This window comes from Epinephelus moara, chromosome 16 (assembly GCF_006386435.1).
Source record: "Epinephelus moara isolate mb chromosome 16, YSFRI_EMoa_1.0, whole genome shotgun sequence".
Lineage (NCBI taxonomy): Eukaryota > Metazoa > Chordata > Actinopteri > Perciformes > Serranidae > Epinephelus > Epinephelus moara.
In genome coordinates, this window is record NC_065521.1 from 11,147,387 (window position 1) to 11,171,200 (window position 23,814).

At 40.3% G+C, this 23,814-nt stretch overlaps 1 protein-coding gene across 4 annotated transcripts in view; it reads left to right on the forward strand.

Moving 5' to 3' along the window:
* usp19 (ubiquitin specific peptidase 19) overlaps positions 1-20,689 on the forward strand; it is a 30,258-nt gene extending 9,569 nt beyond the window's left edge. Inside the window, exons 6-26 of one of the 4 annotated variants that reach the window (XM_050064180.1) lie at positions 1,818-2,190; positions 2,488-2,644; positions 3,025-3,096; positions 3,844-3,959; positions 4,919-5,157; positions 5,302-5,494; positions 6,249-6,382; positions 6,620-6,778; positions 7,018-7,128; positions 7,254-7,364; positions 7,721-7,822; positions 8,068-8,208; positions 9,216-9,334; positions 9,492-9,635; positions 11,112-11,503; positions 11,600-11,710; positions 12,229-12,445; positions 13,050-13,202; positions 13,377-13,543; positions 13,705-13,880; positions 19,446-20,689. In XM_050064180.1, coding sequence (XP_049920137.1) covers positions 1,818-2,190; positions 2,488-2,644; positions 3,025-3,096; positions 3,844-3,959; positions 4,919-5,157; positions 5,302-5,494; positions 6,249-6,382; positions 6,620-6,778; positions 7,018-7,128; positions 7,254-7,364; positions 7,721-7,822; positions 8,068-8,208; positions 9,216-9,334; positions 9,492-9,635; positions 11,112-11,503; positions 11,600-11,710; positions 12,229-12,445; positions 13,050-13,202; positions 13,377-13,543; positions 13,705-13,880; positions 19,446-19,586 — 3,528 coding nt within the window. In that variant the 3' untranslated portion in view covers positions 19,587-20,689. Of the gene's footprint in view, positions 1-1,817; positions 2,191-2,487; positions 2,645-3,024; positions 3,097-3,843; positions 3,960-4,918; positions 5,158-5,301; positions 5,495-6,248; positions 6,383-6,619; positions 6,779-7,017; positions 7,129-7,253; positions 7,365-7,720; positions 7,823-8,067; positions 8,209-9,215; positions 9,335-9,491; positions 9,636-11,111; positions 11,504-11,599; positions 11,711-12,228; positions 12,446-13,049; positions 13,203-13,376; positions 13,544-13,704; positions 13,881-15,622; positions 19,320-19,445 lie in introns of those variants that run through there. The other 3 variants (XM_050064181.1, XM_050064178.1, XM_050064179.1) reach the window with 3 other exon arrangements.
* Positions 20,690-23,814: the final 3,125 nt, after the last annotated feature.

Below are 23,814 nucleotides of genomic sequence, written 5' to 3' on the forward strand. Positions count from 1 at the left end.
AGGAAAAGCGACGCCAATACAAATCCTTGTTTGCCTTCTTCGTCGGTCACTTTCCTTCTTTGCTAATAGACCTTCAGCCGAACGTCCAGGCTTTTTCTTTGTGGTAGGATCCACTTCTGAACCGTGTCTCGGCCGCTTCTCCGCCATGTTGCTTACCTCTTGCTATGACACTCTCCGCTCTAACCCCCCCCCCCTTGTTGTGAGGAAGCATTTCCTGCACGGGAATGTCGCCCGTCGACATGCAAACTAAAAAATTACATATATTGAAAAATACCGCGAGATGTTAGAGGAGTCGATCAGCTTAATCAGCTCCTCTAGTAGTGGCTTGGGTGAAATGGACTTTTACGGACCTGTAGAAGTTACGCACTATAGCTTTAATTGTCATGTTGTGATTTTTATTCGGAAACTTGACATGCCTTTGAAAAATGACTCAGTTCTATCCACCTTTCTTTCAAACTTGCGACAAACTGGCCAATACATAGTTGGAGTTTCGCCCACATCTTCTCTCATCAAACACTTCAACTCCAGTTTCCAGAATAATTGAAATTCTAGCTTCAGCTCATAAACTTTGTCTTTACCTGACAATATTTTCTCCTGAGTGCCTGCGTGCAACTCTCAAAGTCTCACAGAGATGAGAAGGAAGCAAGATGACTCACTCCTTAGCTACTCCCATCTTCAGTTTGGGGAAAAAATAATGGGCATTATTGGACCCAACATTTGTGGGTACTCCCTGGGAAGCTCCCTAGGGAACTACATACCTTCAAGGATCTGTTTCTCTTTGCATTTACATCACCAGTAGGAATGCTGAAGTGACATACTTTAAGTTGGACTGCACAATAATTCAAATATTACTCACAATAGCAATTTTGGCTTCCTACAATTACATGAACATAATCATATGTGATACTGACATTTGAAATGCGTGCTCTGCTCATGTTGAACTGTGCTGCATATGAAATCAAGCAGAGTTGTCTGCTACACATGCACCCCGCAGCAGCAGCCTGTGAAAAACTTTACTGATTGATGAGAATGCAGACAGGCAAAATGAAAAGTATCCGTTGTCATTAACGATCATCATCTGTAGTTTGGAAGTATTTCGGATTTAGGAGTGAACAAAACATATGCAAAGAGTGTAGTAGTAATGTAGCACAGCATCGAAGTGAAAGCAGTACTTGTGTTTATTTAAATGTGAAAGTGCAACAAACATATTTTGTCCCTAAAAACTATGAATAATTGTGATAAATAATTATGATCTCAATACATAATGGTACCGCCCTAACTGTAAGCCAGATGACGGTTGGTATAGCACTGTCTCTTTTGCTTTGTCCAGTCAAAATCACATTGTATTTCCATAGTTGCAGATATGCTCAGCAAAGCCTTTAGGTCTTCACTGTCGGCCTATTTGTCTGTATTTTTTTCATTATGAACTGCTGTCTGTGTTTTGTGTTGTCTGTCGTTTACACAGCTAACAAGTTTTTTTTCTACTTTGAAGTAGGAACTAAAAAATGTCCCTCAAGACAGTATTGTAAAAACTACGACCGTTTCTAGTTCAAGTGGAGACGCAACAGAAAGGGGGATCCTTGAACTTTGAAAAAGTTCCTCTGGTCCGAAAATGCCTAATGTGTTTGATTATTTTATTTTTTTTACCACTTCCTCAACTGGGCAAATTACTTGCAAGATTTACTTGCCCAACATGACATTTTACATGCCCTGGGCAGTCAGGCAGTCCTTATTGTTGAGCCTTGCTAAGGCCCTAGAGAGTGACATTTTTCTCTGGAGGACTTGAGGTATAATTCCTTGTGTCTTTTCTGATTCAGGTGCCGGAGAAGAGGAACCAGTCTTCAGACAGGTCTCGAGCAAAAGCACATGGCAGTGATAGCCAACCAGCAGCTCCCGTCAGCACCAGTGACTGCCTCAAACCTGTCGAAGTGGACTCTGCTTCTCCAGAAACACAGGGAGATAGAACTGACTCTGAGCCAGAGAAAAAGCCTGTTGAGCAGGAATCAGAGCAGGATACTCTGATCCTCCAGCAGCTTGAGTCAAGAGAGGCAGGCTCGATACCAACTGTTGGCGTGGCTGCCAAGCAAGGCCATTCACCTGGTCCAGCCCAGAGGCAGGGCAGCTGTGACGGAGAGGAGAAGCGGGACCAGTCAAAGGAGGAGCCTCCTCTGGAAATGAAACAACAGGAAGGTTAGTTAAGAAGGTGTGGGGAGTGCAGAGGGCCTGAGGGTTGGATTATCGTACACATGTTAAAACTGCCATTGTTTCATTGTAAACCAACTTACTTCCATCTGATTCATGTAGAACCTTTTGTAATGCCACATTGTCACACATATACAGTATATACACAAACAGTATATGTAGAGAGATGGAGCAATAACAAAGTACTACACAGTCATGTTTGCTGCTCTTCAGTTAGCACTGATTTATTCAGTTTTTTGGTATTTATTTAATGAGTTTGTTGATACATGTAATAACTTCTTGCAGCCCCAGAGCCAATGGTTAACCTGCAATTTGTGAAGAATGATTCTTACGAGAAGGGCACAGACCTGATGGTGGTTAATGTTTACATGAAGGGGGTCTGCAGGGAGACAGCCAGGGTCATCTTCAGGGAACAGGACTTCACCCTCATCTTCCAGACAAGGTAGTGAATGGGAATACGCCATAGGGCTGAATGATTTTGAAAAAATGTCTAATTGTGATTTTTTTTTTTTTTTTTTTTTTTGTAATACTAGATTGAGTAATTATTTTTGATATTCTCATTTTCAGTGGAAAAAGTCTGTAGAATATGATGTATATGCCAAGACCTGACAGTATTTAATTTAGAATGGTAATTTGTTACGCATTTTATTCTTTAATCCTGTGATTTGAAAATTGCAGTAGACTATATTGCGATATCAGTAAAATTTTAATTAATATTTCAGCCCTTATACACTACCAACAAAGCATCGTTGCCATTTCGGGATGCTTTAATGTCTTTAAATAACAATAAGCGAATGATCTTTCTGTGTCATCCTTCCACAGTGATACCAACTTTCTGCGGCTTCATTCAGACTGTGGACCAAACACAGTCTTCAAGTGGCAAGTCAAACTCAGGTAATAGTCGCAGTCACTGTGGCCATTCGTGTGTTTGTTAAATGTTTTTCAAATTTAAATATATAATCTTTAAATGGGCAGTAGGAGAGAGCAGAGATTGCATGATTGTTTGTGCAATTTTGCGAACTACCTTAGATTCCAAAAAACCTTCTTCAGCTTCTTCAATATCAGTAAATAATTGTTAAGCACTTTACTTCACTTTGGTCCGTGAGCCATGAATAAACAAAACAGTGCCAAAGCACTCATGCTGCATCAGGTCAAACGCATAAAAACGATAAGGTGGTACCTGACTTAAAGTGCGATCACAGTTCAGTTCAGTATGTCCCAATATTCTCCTTTTCTTGTATTAAATACTCAGCCCAAATGTCTGTAGTGTAGATTAGAGACATTTGTCCTGTGTCATATTAATGAAGTAATCATGAAAGCTATCAGACCATTCATTAACCATCTGTTGCTTTTCAAAATTAAATCACAACTCACAAGTCTAGATTTTCAAAGGCAGTGCCTGAAAAGGAGCAGCTTTTAATGTTTGAATGTTTCACTCAAATGAGATAATCAAGACAGACCTTGTGTTATAATTCAGATATTTTAATATATTTAAAACACTCATTATGTTAAAATAATAAAATTCATCCACAGACTTTAGTGGGTAAGACACTTGTAACAAATCAGTGATGAGCTGCAGCTTCATGTCACTCTTTTGTCTTTTAATCTGACCTGTCTACATTTCTCTCTCCCGTGCCTCAGGAACCTGATCCAGCCTGAGCAGTGCAGCTACTCCTTCACCCCGTCCCGACTGGACATCACCCTGAAGAAGAGGCACAGCCAGCGCTGGGGGGGTCTGGAGGCCCCCGCCACACAAGGTGTGCAAGGTGTTTTTCTCACACAGACAGGTGGCCTGTATGCCTGTGTGTTTATATAAGAAGTCAAACTCCTGGCATGGTTTGTGTGTGGGTTTTTTTTAACTGTATGTGTGTTTTAGGGTAGCTCTCAATGACAGGAATTTGAACTCTGTAACTTATCCAGTAAAGAGATATGGGTGCCAGTCTATCCTGCTAGCCTTATGTGGCCTGCAGACTCCGTGACCCCAAGGCTTACTGCCCTTGAGAGCCCATGAAATTCTTCCAAAGTAGATTTCAGTAAGGGGTTATATTATGAAGTCCGCAGTTTTAAAATACTTCCCGGCAAGTTCCTTGGAAGTTTTCCAGGAAGAACTGTGTTAGTTTCTCCTAATTACATTTCCAAATAGAGACAGTGTTCAATTGGTACACACAGGTCAGCCAAACATGTAAAAAAAAAAAATGTGTACAAGCAAACATATGATTTAAAATATCTAGATAACAAAGGTTCCAATAACAAAATAATACTGAATGTATATATTTACTTGGGTTTTAAGGGAGTATCTTTCAATGAAATTTCTGTTTTCCTGTAATTGACACCAAATGACATACTAACAAGTCATCTTTATACAAACCTCATAGGAAATAATCTGAAAATTGCAGACCTGAAGAATAAAGCATTAATAAGATTATATGTCAACACAGCAAAATGTGGAAATTAGCTGATTGTTTAAATTGCAGAAACCATGTGATTTGTCAGCACTGTTACATTAGCTAAAGAATAACAAGTGTAAATTGCTTAGATTTTATGATATGATTTAAAATTGTGAAAAAGTGATTTTTCAATATTATGTACAAATAAAAAGTCTTAAAATGCTATTAGTTATGCACTACAGTTTACATCTATTCATGTCCAGCACTGTTTAGTCTCTTGATGTAGACCATCATCCTCTAACTACAAGCTCCATTCTCCTCTGTTTAAGGTGCAGTGGGTGGCGCCAAGGTCGCCGTGCCCTCCAGCCCTGCCTGCATGGAGAAGAGCCAACCAGGCAGCAGCCAGCACAGCCTCCCAGCCAAGGAGGAGCCTCCTAGGGTCGGGGAGGAGAAACCCAAGCCCCCTAAGGCCTCATCCAGAGTGGAGGATGGCGGTCTGGATACTGTTGCTCCTCGTACTGTCTCTGAGCATGTTGCTATCACTAAGCCAGAGCCCACTGTTACCACTGTGAGCAGAAAGATAAATATTTAAATCATCTAACCTAAAGAGAGACCAAACTAGTTTAAGAAAAATGTATTGCAGAACAGTCCAACACTAAAAATTTAATTGTTCTAAATTGTAGAATTGGTGTGTATATCTTTCCCCTGTCAGCCTAAACCTACCTGCATGGTGCAGCCCATGACTCATGCACCTCCTGCCAGCAACGAGCGCCATGAAGAAGAGGAGGAGAAGAAGGTGTGTCTGCCTGGTTTTACAGGATTGGTCAACCTCGGCAACACCTGCTTCATGAACAGCGTCATCCAATCCCTGTCCAACACCAGAGAACTCAGGGATTACTTCCACGGTAAATAATGACCAGATTGTTTGGGCCTCCCCATATTAAAATAAATTCAAAGTAGTACAGATATATTTTAACGCCAGTCTGATTAAAAATGCTCTTAATGTTGACCAAATGCATAATTATTTATACTACTTTATTCTACTGCCAAAACCAGTAACCTATTAATGTTACTAAGGAATAGGACATGGTGTGTTTTATAAGGTTTTGGGTACACAGATGAACAGTTAATGCTATGATAATTATTGGCTCATTAATTCTGGTGATATTGGCTGCTTCTGCTCGCAGATAGTCCTAGCAACTGCTAACATGGACACAAAAGCTGTTGCCCACAGGGGCAAATTTAATGAGGACTTGTAGTTTCATCTGAATATGCCACATATACTCTAATTTTTGCAGTTCACACATTCAGAACACTGCCGCAATATCGATGTTACTTTGGACATGATATACTTGGCTAAAGGTTGAATGACAATGAATGTTGTAGGGATGATACATGAGCTGATAAAACTATACATCGCTTATATACAAAGGGCTATATAGATTTTTACATTCATTATAGCAATAACCAGCAGCAACTACAAGGAAGGTTTTTTTGAAGTTTTTTTAAAGACCTTTGGCTTGGTTCCACATTCATCCACTTGAAATCATTCCAAGATAGTTTATACCATGATGTCTATCTATGTGTAAGCTACCAGTGACTTCTGTGATTGATGTCTGGTTCCATTTCGTAACACCTGTATTTTGTGTGCCCCTGCAGATCGAGCATTTGAGGCAGAAATTAATTGCAATAATCCGCTGGGAACAGGAGGCAGGCTCGCTATTGGCTTTGCTGTGCTGCTCAGGGCCCTTTGGAAAGGAACACATCATGCCTTTCAACCCTCAAAACTCAAGGTATACAAGCAGCACCCAGAGATTTTCCATCAAAAAAAAAATGTTTTAGTTTTGCTGTAGCTGCTATGAAGTGTTACTTTGGAAGTATTCAGTCTGTCTGTGACTGCATGGATCACAATTTTAACATTCACTCTTCCCTCAGGGGAAACTTGTTTATGCTGAACGTAGCAAGGCCAATATGATCAGTGTTTTTATCTACACTTCCCCCCTCTTTGTCCTTTGTTTATAACTGCACAGGCAATTGTGGCCAGTAAAGCCAGTCAGTTTACAGGCTACGCCCAGCACGATGCCCAGGAGTTCATGGCTTTCTTGCTGGACGGGCTCCATGAAGACTTGAACCGCATCCAGAATAAACCTTACACAGAGACGGTGGACTCTGACGGACGCCTTGATGAGGTGGGTGTTTCCCTTACCTATGAGATATCTAGAGGGGATCTGGTCTCCAGCACAAAATGTATTGCAATTTCTGCTGTGATTAGTGACTTGGATTTGAGTATAATCACTTGCACTTTTATCGTTACTTTACAAAGGGTGAGAACAAAGTAAAAGACAATTCCTTTGGAGATATTTGATTGAAATAACAACTGCCTCTCCTTCTGCAGTCTAGTGAAGATGTGTTTTGTCTCTTGGCGCAGGTGGTGGCTGAGGAGGCATGGCAGAGGCACAAGATGAGAAATGATTCCTTTATAGTGGACCTCTTTCAAGGCCAGTTCAAATCCAAGCTTGTCTGCCCAACATGCTCCAAGGTAACACACAGTAACCCTTCACAAATGTTTTACTTTCTTTGAAGTAAATGCCTTTAAAATGTTTGCCTTGTTATGACTAACCTACCTCTTTCACCTCCTCCTCACTTCTTTCTCCTCTTCTTCAGGTGTCTATCACCTTTGACCCTTTCCTCTACCTGCCTGTGCCCTTGCCCCAGAAACAAAAGGTGCTCTCAGTTTTCTACTTCGCTAAGGAACCTCATAAAAAACCCATTAAGGTAAGATAAAATAACTGGTTTAGATCCTCCACTTAAATGGGCATACTACTCACAGTGTCAGTTAACACTGACTACGTTACCATGCACAAAATATCCCGTTTTTTGTTTTTGTTTTTTTTTTTGGCTAATGAAAATGAATATTCCACTAATATTCATTTTACATGAACATGTACAATCACAAACGTTGCATGTTTTAAATTCAGACTATTGTTATATTCAGAATAGCAAGTTAATGTTTATGTGCACGTAAACATAGCCAATATAATGCAGAAATATGGCTTTGCTTTGTCTTGAGAAAATATAAAGGTATCTTCCCTGTGATCCACTAATGTAAAAATTTTATGTGTGCGTCTCAGTTTTTGGTGAGTGTGAGCAAAGAGAACTCAAGCACTGCTGAAGTCCTCGAATCCATCTCCAGGAACGTCAGGGTGAAACCAGAGAACCTCAGACTGGCAGAGGTTTGTTTTTTAAAATACTCAGGTTTTCATACGCTGACAAAAATTACTAATATGATTCACATGTTTTCTGCACTCATTATGGGGGTGTGCACCTAAATAGAACTCCGACAGATTTAGAGTAATGACGAGCAATGGAAGTCATTGAATACTACTCACTCTCACTCTTCACTTTAGGAGATGATTTGTTAGAGGATACTTGAAGACAAAAACAAAAGAGGACTTTTTTTTTTTTTTGTCCCTCTCAGGTGGGGAAGAACCGTTTCCAGCGCATGTTCCTGTCATCCCACTCCCTGGACACGGTGTCCTCCTCTGACATGTTATTCTGCTTTGAGGTGCTTTCCAAAGACATGGCCAAAGAAAGAGTGGTATTGCTCCGAGTGCAGCAGGTAATTACAACCAAGTCCTGATTTTATATTTCTGCAACATGTTAAATACGTCAGATGGGATTCTTCAGTCTAAACAAATCTGGAAAATCCATGGCATTTAAAAATAGCAATTTCCAATCCAAAAGATGTTCTGGAAAAACAGATAAACCCAAAAAGGTTTGGAAAAGTCATGGAAATTTGCCTCACAAATACTTGTTAAATAGAGTGTGTATATACATATATATATATATATATATATCTATTGTATAAATAAATGTTTTAGGCAGATCAGTCACGTCAGTCATGTCACTTGAAGTCATGTTGTTCTCTGTGTGTATAACATCAGACTCTGACCTGAGTTGCAGCTTGTAGAGATAGATATAAATATGCACAATGCCTGGAAAATTTCATTTTTATGTCTGGCTTCACTTGGACAAGTATAACACATTGCTTGAGAAAGACCAGGACCCGGGACATGCAAAATGTGGACTGTGTAATTAAACGTTTGACATTTTGTACATGGGAGAGGCAGCACTAGCTAGCCATGTTAAAAAAAACAACTCAGGTTAAGCACCAGGGGACAATCAGACAAAATCAAACAAGGTAAATTGGGTGACATTTTGGGTGCGATGTCTACAAATTAAGCCAAAACTACAGAGGTACTATAGGCGCTAAAGATAGCCTATTATCAGTATTCCTGCAAGTCATGTGAAGACATAAGCAAGTTTTTCAGGTCATGTCCCCCAACAGCCAGCTAGGTACCAGATTTGCATGCGGAAAACGCAAGTGTTCATATACAATATATGTACCTTTGGACTGGCACCTCCTAAACTTTAACATGGCTTTTTATTCTTATTTTTCATGTATACACAGATGTTTCAGAGAACATATGGTCTGGAAAATTTGCCTCAAAGGCATGAAAAAGTCATGGACAGGCTATGGAAATTTATTGGTAAAAATGTGTATGAACCCTGGTCAGTGTGAACAGATATTGACAGGCCTTTCTTTGCCCACTGTTTGCCCAACAGAGACTCCAGGTCCCCAATATCCCCATCTCAAAGTGTGCTGCCTGCCTGAAGCCTCCAGTGTCTGAGGAGGACAAGCTGAAGCGATGCACTCGCTGCTATCGTGTGGGCTACTGCAATCAGTGAGTTCTGCTAGAAAATGCCGTTTCAGCCTTGCTCAAGATTACACATCAAGATTGTTAGAAACGGATTTGTTGGGGGGAAAACTGTTTATAAAGTATCTCTAATTTGTTCTGAAGTCAATTAAGTTTTCTATGAACATGTTAACTCCTTTGTCAGAGCTTGTCAGAGGAACCACTGGCCCAATCACAAGGGTTTGTGTCGACCCAACACAGAGAACGTCGGCCTGCCCTTCCTGGTCAGCGTGCCAGAATCCCGGCTCTCCTATGCTCGTCTCACCCAGCTTCTGGAGGGTTACTCCAGGTACGCAGTGTAACTCACAGTCCTTGGTGCTCATCATCATTCAGAATATAACATTGCATACACATAAAGTTCTTAGGACAAATTAGTAGGATATTTGCTGTTACTCATCTGTATATAGCCCACTTACAGACATGCACTGTATTACATAAATGTGATGACAATCAAACGTGTCGATCTCATGTCTGGATAAACACACCAGTCACTTAAAGTCAGTAGTCACTCAATTATCCTATTTTAAGCACACAAAAAATATCAGTTTATATATAAATATAATAATTTATTTGTTGAGCATCATCTTATGTCTGATCAGTCTACAAAACATATTTTTTCTCCTCACAGTGCAGGAAAAAAAGAAAAAAAATCATGTTTAGTGTCCACAATAATAATCAGACCAGCGCTCCCTCTCTGTATTTAGAATTTGTTGTTTATACCAACTGCATTGGTGACTGATTGAATATGCAGCCAAATCCTTTACATACAGCATGTGCAAGTCCCAGCTGAATGTCTTCTTGTTTGTTTGTGCAGAATTCACTATCAGATGATCAGGTGTTCAATTGATCAGAAAATTTAATCGCACTCTCAGTAGTTACAATGTAAGGATTCAATGGCAGCATGTCTGTCCTAAAACAAACCTTAAATTAAATGTTCAGAAGTTTTGAATATTTTGTCTTTTCTGCCGTATAGACATGTTAGTTGTAAAATGTTTCTGTATGTGATTAGGGGCTGTCAGGAAATAACATATGCCTATATACTAAAAGTGGGATTGTTTCAACAGCTAGAAAGCTCATTATTTTAGCAAAAAGCGAAATTGACTTAATTGAATAAATAATTTTGATTGGTTAATCTCTCCATCGATTTGCTGCTGCTTATCTGAGCCCATGTTGCATTAGTTGAATTAATCATGACATTTGAAATTATTATTTTCTCCTGGGAAATACTAAAAAATGTGAGCTATTGGAAAAATACATAGTTTAAGCCCTATTTCTAAATGATAAAAAGCCATAAATGTTGATAGATGAAACCAGCTTGTTACTCGTTGGATGACAAATAGTAACAGAAAATACTACTAAAATAATACTACTAGTATATACTAGGCCTGTCAAAATTGCTCAAAAATGACGTTCGAATATTCCTTCTAAAAATAACTCGTAGGTTTGAACCATTCGATTTTTTTTTTTTTTTGCATTATGTCCACAAGAGGGCAAACTAATACAAGGAAACATACTTGTATATGTATTAATACAAGGAAACATAACTACTTGTAGGTATTTTTACTTCAACATAAACGTCTTTTAAAACATTTACATACCTACACATAAAACAGTTATCTATAACATTACGTTATAAACGACCCTAGTATATACTTAGTAGAGATGAATAAGTATGCATTTTTCACTTGAGTTCACAGTAAGGAGGATTTCATTTATAAAATGCAGTAAGCTGTTAATGTAATCTCCCCAATATCTCTCTGTGCAGGTTTTCTGTCAACGTGTTCCAGCCTCCATTCCAGTCAGGCAGAACATCCCCCGAAACATCGCAGTGCCGGGTTGACCTCCCCCCGATGCCAGCAGGCTCTTCTGAGGGTCTTGGGTCAGGGGATGAGGCCATGGGTGGTAGCAGTACTGTAGGAGCAGGTGATCTGGAGCCGGAGAGTCACTCTCCGCTGCCTGAATCCCAAGCAGAGTGTGCTCAGGCCTCAGCCCTTCACTCTGAGGGGCCTGATCCCCTCTCCTCCTCTCAGACCTCACTGTCCACCACGCGAACTGCAGATTCAGGATTTTCTGAGCCACTCTCCTCCACTTCCTGCTGCTCTCTGGACCCTCATGCTGAAAAAGAGACGTCATGTGAGAAGGCAGTGCGACCAGAAGGTAGTAACATAGCTATTAACAGACAGATGCCTCTGTAATTATTAACCCCTTGTCTCTCACATTCATTTATTCCTCCTCCTTGCCACTTCTCTGCAGCTGCAGTAACAGGGTATCAGCATCCGAGTGAATCAGCATCAGGTCACGCCAGTCAGTTCTACATAGCTCTGCTGGACTCTAACAACAAGGAACAGAGGCTGGATGAGAAAGGTACAACCAGGAATGTCTAATGTACTTTCCTTTTCATCCTATTTTCTTTTCTTTTTTTTTCTTTTTTTAAAAGATATTTTTATGGGCATTTTTTGCCTTTAATTGATAGGATAGTGAAGTGTGAAAGGGGGAGAGAGAGGGGGAGTGACATGTAGCAAAGGGCCACAGGCTGGAGTCGAACCCGGGCCGCTGCGGCAAAAGCCTTGTACATGGGGCGCCTGCTCTACCACTAAGCCACTGACGCCCCATCCAATTTTCATTTTGCAAAATTGCATATTCATTATTAATTTTCAGTTTTTGTAGAGACCATCAAAGAGGTGTTGATCACCTGTTACTCTTAAGTAATGTTGACGACCATAGTTTGTGTTCAGCATATTCCACTGTGTTAGACAATGTGTTTTTTATAGGCTATAAGCTTTTTTTGCTGTGTGTATTATTACACAAGATTGTTTTTGAAGAAAGAAATAGAGTCTAACACACCAGCACTGTTTTTCTTCATCGCCCCAACCCCTCTGCAGAGGACCTTTTGGCGGACCTCCCTGAAGATGCCACCCTGGAGCTGGTGTGGAAAAACAATGAGCGTCTGAAGGAGTATGTCCTTGTGAGCTCCAAGGAACTGGAGTACGAGGAGGACCCCGGTTCTTTGAGTGAGACAGCCAGAGCAGGACACTTCACCCTGGAGCAGTGCCTCAACCTCTTCACAAAGCCAGAGGTGCTGGCACCAGAGGAGGCATGGTATGGATCTGTGTTGGTCATAGCCACTATCTAACCACAAACCAAACAACAGTGCATCTTTCTAGTTTAATGATGTGTTTGAGGTCCTAACAAAATCCTCCATGAACCGATCAGGCACAGAACTCTGAATTCATATCATACAAAGCTCAGAACAAGTTGAGTCTGTCTCCTAGATAGAGCTGTATAGCCATGATCAAAACGACAGAGCTGGAAAATGCGTGCATCTCCCAAAAATATACAATCTACCAAATTATCCCTAATTTATTGTGAGTAGTATATTTCATAGTCAAATTTGATTCTGCATAAAATAGTATGCATTTCCAGTCTGTAGATAATAAACAGATAATACTTAAGCCATATTCATCAATGGCTTTTGCTTCCTGGTTGCCACAAGTCAGGGGGGCCTTAGGCTCTTTGGCATGCTGGGGAATTTGGATACCTGCTTGCCAGTTATACGTACAATTTGTTTTGATTTTTTACTTGAAACCGAGTGACTTCTTTCAAAATTTGTCATACGTGTAATTTTTTTTTTTCCCTTCATTTTTACTGGGAAGCAGGACAATGTAGCGATATTGTGTTTATCCACACTGTGTCTGTTTTTAAGGTACTGTCCAAAGTGCCAGCAGCACCGAGAGGCCTCCAAGCAACTGCTGCTGTGGCGCCTGCCCAACGTTTTAATCATCCAGCTCAAACGCTTCTCCTTCAGGAGTTTCATCTGGAGGGATAAGATCAACGACATGGTTGACTTCCCTGTCAGGTAAATGACAGGTTGAATTTCCACCACATATCAGTCTGCAGCATATCATTTATTTTTATTTAGTTTAATGTAAGAAGATGTGATATTTTTTACATGCGCAACATCTTGGTGAGTAAACTCTAACTTCTTCACTCAATCCCATAACCTTGCCTCTAATTTAATCCTGTTTTCTAGGAATCTGGATCTAAGTAAGTTCTGTATTGGCCAGAAGGATGAGATGCAACAACCCCCTATTTACGACTTGTACGCAGTCATCAACCACTATGGAGGTATGATAGGAGGTCACTACACGGCCTATGCTCGCCTGCCAAGTGACAAGAACAGCCAGCGCAGTGATGTTGGTGAGTGTGAAGTCAGTGAGGTTTATTCCCATCTTTATACAGCAATTGGTAGTTCTGACAAGTGTTCATCCTTTCTTTTTTCTTTTGTTGTTTTCTACCACCCGGCCACCAATCTCTTCTCCCTTCCTCCCATTCCTCTACCCATCCTCCTTGTTCCACAGGCTGGCGTCTGTTTGATGACAGTACAGTGACAATGGTGGAGGAGAGTCAGGTCGTGACGCGCTACGCCTACGTCCTGTTCTACCGTCGACGAAACTCGCCTGTTGAGAGGCCGCCCCGCTTCCTCAGGCCTGTAGGAGCCGAGTCACCCACTGCTGCAGGAGCTACTGCCAGCCAGGTGAGAGCGCCACAACAATAAGAGACAGAATATCACATCTGTAGGAGGGCTTTTCACATTAGAATGTGGTAGCCAAGGTTAAGCTTTATCCAAGGTTATGATATCCCTTGGCTAATTCATATTTACATAATTTTTCTGTTACCCTTGAGTCAGAAGTTGACCCCTGATATAAAGATTAATTTACAGAATTTTACCCTGTAAAAACATGTGTTTCCTTTGATCAGAATCCAACTTAACAGGGAAATAAAAGCAACACTGACTGTTTAAAATGCTAGTGTAATGTATGGCAGTGTAGTCCGGAGCTGACTGCAGGATATATATGGATTAGTTTGAGTAGTAGCATGCAGCACCACAGTTAATGCCATGTAAGTGTTGCTGTGAAAAAAATCCTCAGGTTGTTTGCAGATGCTTTCCTAGTAAAAAATCTGAGTTTTGCATGTGTTCATGCTTCTTGATGTAGAATCAGACTGTGCCTGCTAGGTTTAAAAGTGATTTCAAATACTTCATTAGGCGTTTTGTGTTGTAAATGGATTAATATACATGAATGCAACCAAAACTCCAAAGTGTTCAAATTCACCTGTCACAGGGTTTTGGAAATAGTAGAATGTGTCAGCCACTCATCAGGAATTCGTTGTATTTGGGGGGGGGGGGTTATGGAGNTTGGGGGGGGGGGGGGGTTATGACAGAAGCCTGTGTGTTAGGTGTCTCTGATACCAGTGTCTCTATTCAGTAAGTCCTGCAAGAGCTCCTGCTGTGAGGTGCTCAATAACTACAGCCCAGAAAGATTCTTCACTGAGATAGTCTGTTAATTTTCTCAACAAAGCCCAGCTGTCAGGCAGCATTTGCATCTTTAGACATTTTTGTAGCTTCAGTGGCGTGCACTTCTTTAACTAGATAGATAAAGGATTTCTGTTCAAGTGTTGAGGCTGAGAGAGAGCTGTGATTGCTCTTAAACGTTCTGTATGGAGTCGTTAAGTTCAATGGGGGAAAACTGCGGATCACTCTTGGTGTCTCCACTTTTCTGACTTCTGCCTCTCTGAATGTGCACTTTAATTTCTGTATCCAGATGAGATTCTCCTCTCTATACAGAAATTAAACTAATGCTGTGCTCTGTTTATACACTTGCCACATAGATTGTCAGATGTGACCCTGTAATGCAGATATTGACATGAGACTGTATGTGATCTTAGGGGATAAAAGGGATTAATGGTTTTCTTGTGAAACCAACATACATACACAAAGACAAAACTGTTTCTGTCACTTATTTTATATTATTTTGGGTGTATCAACTCTTATGTCACTTTTACAGTGAATGTATGTAAGCCCACAGTCAACAAACTGTTCGCCTTAACATTTTGTCACATATGTACGATGTTGGTAAGTGTTGTAGTGAGTATGGGTGAAACCACAAAACTACACATTTCTCCCCATGGGGTTTGGCAGGAAAGGGCTTCAGGGGAACAGTTGAGATGTTCTTGTACTTTTTATTTACTCAACTGTTTGTTTACTTTGAAATCATGTAAATATCCTCCACAGTTAACTGACTGATTTCTGAGAAACAAGCCTCTCAAACTGTCCCAGTTTGTCCTAAAACTGTCAACAACATTGGCTCATTAGCTTGTCAGAATCTCTGTTGATCTAAAACTGTGGGGTAGAGCAGCTAAATGATTCTAAACATAATCATAGTATTTGTTAGACTACGCCTTTTCCCAGAAGCTGACACCGGTTTCCGCCAATCGCAGGCCTCTCTAATATGGCGGGAACTGGAGGAAGAAGAGGAGGGGCTTGACGAAGGCCCCCGCGGACTGTTCCGCTCTGCGCTGCGGAGGCGACAAACATCAAGGAACCGAGATGAGGAAGACGAAGACAGAAGTGAAGGGTCGGTGCGACGGCACCGCAGGCAGAGGATGTCGGACTATCCCGACGATGACTGTGTGCGCTATTTTGTTCTGGGCACCCTGGCAGCCGTGTTTGCTCTGTTTGTCAATTTGGTCTACCCTCTTCTTTACAAATCCAACTGGACCTGAGCAGTGGCTAGCTAGTGACTTGCTTTAGCTGGGGGCATTCAGAAGAATGAATGGGGGGGGGCACCCCTGTAGCTCACCTGGTAGAGAGCGCACTAGTTTGATTCCAACATGCAGCCCTTTGCTGCATGTCATTCTCTCTCCCCCCTTTCCTGGCTATCTGTAATATCTAATGAAGGCCAAAAAAGCTCCAAAAATAATAATTTTTTAAAAAAAGAAGTACGAATGTGAGGTTGGTCAAACAAATAGGTTAGACAGGAAAGTTTGTAAGAGGTACTTTAAGTTTTAAAACTAAACCACTTCTCTTGAGTAAAAACCAAGTCATCCATTGAGCTTCAGCTAGTAGAATGGTCCTCTGTTATTCCCAACACTACAACGCTTAAAAGCCCCGTTTCCACCAAACACTTTGAGTATAGTAACTGTGGAACCATAAGTAACCCTTCAGACATGGTACCTAGACTCTAGGTTCTTTAAGCGTTTCCACTGCAGACAGTACTCTTTAATTTGGGCGAGGTTGTTGTCGTCACTTACTGCTCCGTCCAGCTTTCACAGTATTTTCTCTTTACTGGTGACACAGGCGGAAGTGTGAACCTCATTTATCGTCCACGGAAAGGGGTTCCACACCATCATTTTCAAAATGAAATAAAACAGGCTACAGTGAGAGTCTCCCTCGATGGGATCATTTAAAAATAGTGGGATTGTGCATTTAGTCTTTCTCAGGCAAGTGCAGGGGTTTAGTGTTGCTGTAGCCCACAGGAATGAAGCTCCACACCGTTTTTTATTTTTTACTCCAAGTGAGGATTAGAATATATGCAGTTCACATAATCCGGTCAAAAGTAATACATATTTTTAAATGCTTGAAGATCCACTCATTACTAAAAGTGCATGTCATCCAAGGGAGACAGAGAAAATGGTCTGTGTTGTCATATTGAAATTTAAGATGTGCTTTCACGTCGTCAACTCATGCATTGAGTAACATTGCAGGTAAACATTCCACTGTAAAAGTTTTTACCAGTGATTTTTTTTTCCTCTCAGTCCTACAGCTGCTGCTCGCGGCACCAACACATCCATTCATTTTATAGGTATAAGTTTACTACCATATTAAAAACTTGTCGCAGTATAAACAGTGGTTACATAAGCTGCAAAACCAGCCACAGCTCAGCCCTGAGCAAGATTGACCATCCGCTGTTGACCAATCGGCGAACTGCAGTGTTTGAAACAGAGGGGTGATCAAAAATGGGGACGGTAAAGAACAGTTTCATTGGTACCATCCACAGCTTTTAACAGTGGAAACTGAAAAAAGACATACTGAACTGAACCGAACCATACTGCTTGGTGGAAACAGGGCTTAAGAGTATGTATAGCTTTAAATGGCCTAACCTTTTAAAATACATGGACCACTACTTGATACATTAAAATGACACTGAGGTGTCAGCAGTGCCCCAGTCATCATAAGAAAACCTTGTAGTTTAAGCTGAGGCAGAGCGATACCAACAGCACACTGTAACAGAACATCGAGTGTAAACTATTAACTACATTACCTCTATGCATTGTATTGATTCTTGCTTCCAGTGTATGTATGCTGCTTTTCAACAACTCTGCGGTTTTTTTAGTGTCACATTTTTGAAAATAGTTCTCAGATGATGAGCTTTAACAGCCTTAATCACCGACTAATATTTATTCATGGAGCTATATTCATTCTTCATCTTGGAAAAAGTAGCCTGACAGAAAAAAAAAAACATCTCTCAAGGACCTGGAGGGCTGTGAATTCAGGTTTAGAGCTCTGGAAATAGTTAGTAAATGGACCTTTAGTTCAGATTATTTTTCAGGAGAAACTATGTAGTTGTGCAGCCATGTATCAAGTTCTTGTAAACTGAGAAATGTCAGGTGAAGCCCCTGTCTAAGGCCGCCTTTTGTTTTTATTGCACTACACTCTTAGGTGAATGAGACTGAGAATTCCTGCAATATGAATGTCAGAAAGATGAATGGAGTATATATAAAGAGGCACTTCAACAGTGACTTGTTTTAAGTGATACAACATGAAGCAAAGAGAACCCTCTATTTTCTTGTGTGTCCAATTGCTGTTGCCTTTTGTATGTCCTTAAATTGAACACAAATTGATTTATGGGCCTTAAAATAACTGTTTTGCCTCCAGCAACCATCATGTTTTTAAAAGGTCTCTTTCAGCAATGTGTACTGCAGTTGATTGTAATTAGATTTATTTTATTTCCCACGTTTCTTTTTTTGTTGTTGTTTTCGAAATGCCGGTCAAAGTCTGTTGTAGTTGCTGTTTCTGTAACATATTTTGAAGCCATAGCCAGGTGAGGATTTTTAATTCTCAGGATGAAATGTAGTAAACAATGTGTTGCTCTGTGTCTTTTAAAGTCCTTCAAAATAAGATGAGACATATACTAATAATGCAGGCTTGTCACAGCCAAGTTAAACAAGGAATGTGCAATTACTGATTAAGGAATTACCGTCCACCTCTGAATGTAATGTGTTTTAATGTGTTGCTCTTTTTTGAGGGGAAAGCTATTGATTATGGACAGTTTTGAGACTCTGAAATACTAAATTTTACATTTACATTCTAATACTCAATTTGTGTATAATTTAAAAAAAAAAAAAAATCCCAAAAGATAATTGCACACAACAGCCTGTAAGTTGTGTATGATTTTATTGTGTCATGATGTTTAAAACTGTTAAAAACCTTTACGTTCAAAGTCTTAATCACTTTGTTGGAGTCCAAGCTGTCCGTAGATCATTCCTTTACTGTGCTGCTGCAGTGATTGTCTGTGTGTGGGTCTCAGGGAAATCCCTCTGGTATTAAGGCAGTGTAGAGTGACCTATGTTTGCCTTAAATGCTCGGCAAAGCTCAGAGCACCGTCAGACTGTGTATACTTGACTCAGATATATGCAAGGCTGAAGTCCGTCTAGTTTTAAAATTCTTTCTGAGGTATAGCTTGTGCACAACATACACTACTTTCTGAACTGTGTGATATCTCCCGGTACCTGAAATAAAACAGCAGTAATGGGATTAACGGATGTCAAAATCATATCTGGAAAGAATGTTCAACTCAAAGGGGTTTTCAGCACAAGCTGCGCTGTTTTTAAATGTTTTTGATAAATGGAGCGGACTGAAGGATGAAACTTTGTATGTGTACTCTGCTCTGCTATGAAATCTAAATTGAAATGATAATCATGATTTGTATATCGTCCAGAAATGACTGAAGGTCACTATCTGTAATATAATTCGAATCACTGAGTTGGTGATATTGCAAGTACTCTGTTTAAAAGAAAATCATGTAACCTATTTTAATTCCCCTGCAATAATGTATCTAGATACCTCCATCTATAAATGCTGCTTTCTAATATATAAAGCATTGTACTCCTTTTGGAAATAAACCCTCCATCAGTTCATAGTCTTGATGCATGTTTTTATGCAAGTCACACTACTCCTTATTCTCTACAAACAGATAAAACTCTCCCAGATGACTAAATAAGCAAAATTGAATTGGTAATTTAACGCTGGTTTATTTTACAGGCCTCTAGCCAGTCACTATTTGGGACGGACCTGGATCCTGAAGGACCACCTACGTTGACCCCAGAGGTTCCCTCTGACCTCTTTGCCCACTCAGGAGAGTGTGCAGCACCATCCTACAGCAACATGGAGGAGGTGGACTAGTCATGGAGTGGACTGAAGGAAATCCAGATCAGAGCCAGCTGATTGAGGGAAGTGGAAGCTACTCTTCAGCTTAAGACAAATCGGTGCTCATTAATAACACAGGCACCTGAATCTGTGTCAAAATAACAGTGCAATGCTGTAAGATCTGGAGGTGGTCTTTGAGAATTCGACTGCACTCACTTGTGAAAGACCTTCAGATGCACATAGAGATGTGTACTAACCTGACACAGATTGATATACTCACATTAATATACTTACCCATTGATAAACACTTAACAAGCTGTATAAGTAGTTACCCATTCAGTGTATATAGGGACACACACAGAAGCCAACGCACTTCCTCTGAGCTTCTGTTAGCAGCTCATTATGAACCGCTGCTGCAGGACTTCATCCTCAACCACCTAACAGAGTTCAGCAGGGTGCCTGCCAGGCTTCCACACAACAACGCACCTTATGGCCTGGTCTCAAGCTAAAAACCTCTGCTAACCTTGACCAGACCTGTAAATCCCTGGCTAAAGCTACAGTGGATTTTTAGGGTCAATTTGGGGAGTTTGAGTGAAGATTGTTGTAATGTGTGTACATTTCTTTGTTTATTTGAGGTATTGCCTGGGTTGTTTTGTTTGTGGCAGGTATTCTGTAACTTGGATTGGAATTGTAGCAATCGATGAAAAGAAAATCAATGTGAGACGGGTGCTGACCTGCTACTTTTTTTCTTTTTTTTTTTGTTAACACGGAGGGCACACGCTTCTGTCTTTTGTCGCTTTATAAATTTTGTTTGGCTTCTGTTTCTGTAGCGTATTCTTAATATGTTTTTGTATTTGTTTAGATATTCGATCCTGTGGATGCAATTGTCAAAGGCTTCAGTATAAACTGAAATGTGCATGACCGCATGTTCATACAGGCTGTAACCCCTGCCCTTGTTAAATACCCTCCTCCCCCTGAAACTTTTTCATTTCATGATTTCAGTTTCGCGTGAGTTGTCCAGTCTTGCCCCTCCTCTCCTTTGTAATAGACTGCGTATATAAAGTGGGGATCGTTAAGAATGCTGCTGTGGATACATATAAATGGTTAATATAAATAAAAACAATTTTGAGAACTGCTTACATCAGTGGGGTTGTTCTTTTTTACAGTTTTAGTTCATGTTAAACTGTTTTCGTAGTGTAGGTTTAACTGTTTGGCGATTGATTTGGAGCAATTTATTTTGTTTCAGATTTGTTTGGTATAATGTACCACTAAGGAACACACACTATCTATTTTAATATCTGAAATATTTCAGGTGATATTATCAATTGATCACAGAGTAAGTGTGTAACTGGCCCTACAACATAAGAGTGTAATGAAGCTGCCTTTAGGGCTGAAAAGATACAATGATTAACACTGATTAACCCATCAACAGCAAATGTCCTCACGCTACAGGGCCTTTTAAATTTAAGGAGGGTCACTGTCCCTTTTACAATTATTTATTTTATTTTTTTGATACTTTTATTGCAATAAATTCATGTTGCATTTTACAACTACATTCCAGTCAATATTTACATATTTATTGCAATTTCGTCTTTTTTTTCTCCATACATAATATATATACACCCAGTGAAACAAACTGTTTTCATCTTTGTCCAGCTACATGCATGCATACATTTTTATCTTATCTGCACCTCTGTATGCTTACAATCATGAGCATAAAAATGTGCACATATGTATAAGCATTCAGATTTAATACAAAGATGAGAAGCAAAACCAAGGCACAAACGAACAAAAAAAAAAAAAAGGGGTGGGGTGGGGGTTTGTGTGTGTGTATTATTAATTATTTAATTCATTTGATTCATTAATGGCCTCATAGCTCGTCCACTTAATCCATCGTCTTCTGTGCTCGGATTCTTCATTTCTAACTCTATAACTTACCCTCTCCATTTCATAAATCTCTCTTATAGTTAACATCCATTTTTTAATTTATGGACTTCCAGATTCAACAGCAAATGTCCTCATGCTACAGGGCCTTCTAAGTTTAAGGAGGGTCACTGTCCCTTTTACAATTTTTGAAGAAGCCATACTCCATGAGGATGTTGTAGCAGTCATCCGCCACCTGAGGGTTCAGCAGAGCAGCAGGGTGCAGCAAAACATGTCAGGGAGAGAGTCACAGTTTGGGAGTTCAATGAGGAAAAGAAGAGTAAAAGCTGGAGGTGATTGAGGACCTCCATGAGAGCAGATGCATACCTTACTTGAATTGTTTTAGTGGAAGAATCTTTTAATGACTTTTATATCTACAGACCTGATGAATCGTCACACTGTGAGCTACCAAGGCTGCTGTTATGTCACAAACAGATGTTGGTCTAAATGCTCTGCAGCGTCTCCAAACACCACAGGCAGCACAGGAGCACAAAAAAACCCTGTCACCCACGATATTAGTATCACCAGCATATTTGATACCTCTGCTTTTTGCCAGCACACCATGCCAGATGTTATCACAAAATCCTTTGATGCCTCTGTGCCAGCAAGAGCCGTGACCAAAAGCGTTGTGTTTTCAGATTGTCAGTCTATATGTGTATACATCTGTCTGTCCATCCATAAGTATCACGTCCCATTCTCATGAACACTACATCTCAAATCACCTTAAGGGAATGTATTCAGATTTGGCACAAACATCCACTTTAAATCAAGGAAGAACTGATGAGATTTTGGTGGTCAGAGGTCACTGTGACGTTGCATCTGTCTCATTCCTGTGAACGTGGTATTTCAAGAACACCTTGAGGGAATTTCTTCAAATGGCACAAACGTTCACTTGGGCTTAATGATGATGAATGATGATGAATGCATGAATGATGAATAAATTTTGGTGGTCAAAGGTCAAGGTCACTGTGACCTTGCATCAGTCTCATTCTCGTGAATGCCATATCTTCAGAACACCATGAGGGAATATCTTCACATTTCGCACAAACATCCACTATGAGACAAAGATGAACTGATTAGAATTTGGAAGTCAAAGGTCAAGGTCACTGTGACCTCAACTGTCATGTTCTTGTAAACTAAGTATCTCAAAAACACCATAAGAGAATTTCTTCAAATGTGGCACAAAAATCTACTTGGACTCAAAGATGAACTGAGAAGAACTGGTGGTCAAAGGTCACTGTGGAAGGAATTTATATGCTAATTATCACAACATTTCACACAAACACCTAATGGGATAAAATGATGCAATGATGACATTTTATATCCAAAAGGTCAAAGGGCATCTTCACTGTGACATTATAATGTTTTGCAAAAACACTGGTCAGATACTGAATTGGTGACGCTAATCTTGGATGCCCACCTTGAAACTGTGCTGTAAAGATCTTCTGTGCTGCCTGAGAGCATCCATGTTTTCAGATATGTATGTAAACTGTAACTGCAACTGCAAGGCGGTAATTCAGATTTTTACAGATCACAGCACATTTTGAAGCCCATCACATCTGCCTAAATTTTGTCACTGGTCACTTCTCAAAACTCATCTTAGATACACTGTTACAGTAAATTATGATAACAGAAGTGGTTGTCTCATGGCTAAATTCAAGTGAAACCAAAATAAAAGTTCATCCTATAAATGTGCAAATGCAATCTTTCTTATCATACACAAATCCCCAAAGATTTCAATTGTGTTCCTGTTTAAAGGGGGCATTTATTTATGTGACATTTTAAGATCAGTATCTCATCACCCTATTTAAACATTACCAAATGAGTGAGTGGCTGACTACTGCTAACTTACAAAGCTTTAAATGGTCAGGCTCCTTTATATCTTAGAGAGCTCATAGTGCCCTATTATCCCACCAGAACTCTGCGCTCTGAGAACGCAGGGTTACTCGTGGTCCCTAAAGTCTCCAAAAGTAGATCAGGAGCCAGAGCCTTCAGCTATCAGGCTCCTCTCCTGTGGAATCATCTTCCTGTTACGGTCCGGGAGGCAGACACCGTCTCCACATTTAAGACTAGACTTAAGACTTTCCTCTTTGATAAAGCTTATAGTTAGGGCTGGCTCAGGCTTGCCCTTTACCAGCCCCTAGTTAGGCTGACTTAGGCCTAGTCTCCCGGGGGACCTCCTATAATACACCGAGCACCTCCTCTCCTCTCTCTCTCTTTCTCTCTCCTTTGCTAACACTCATGTCCTGTTACTGCACTCTCTCTTTCTCTCTCCTTTGCTAACACTCATGTCCTGTTACTGCATTTCGCTAACTCGGCTTCTTCTCCGGAGCCTTTGTGC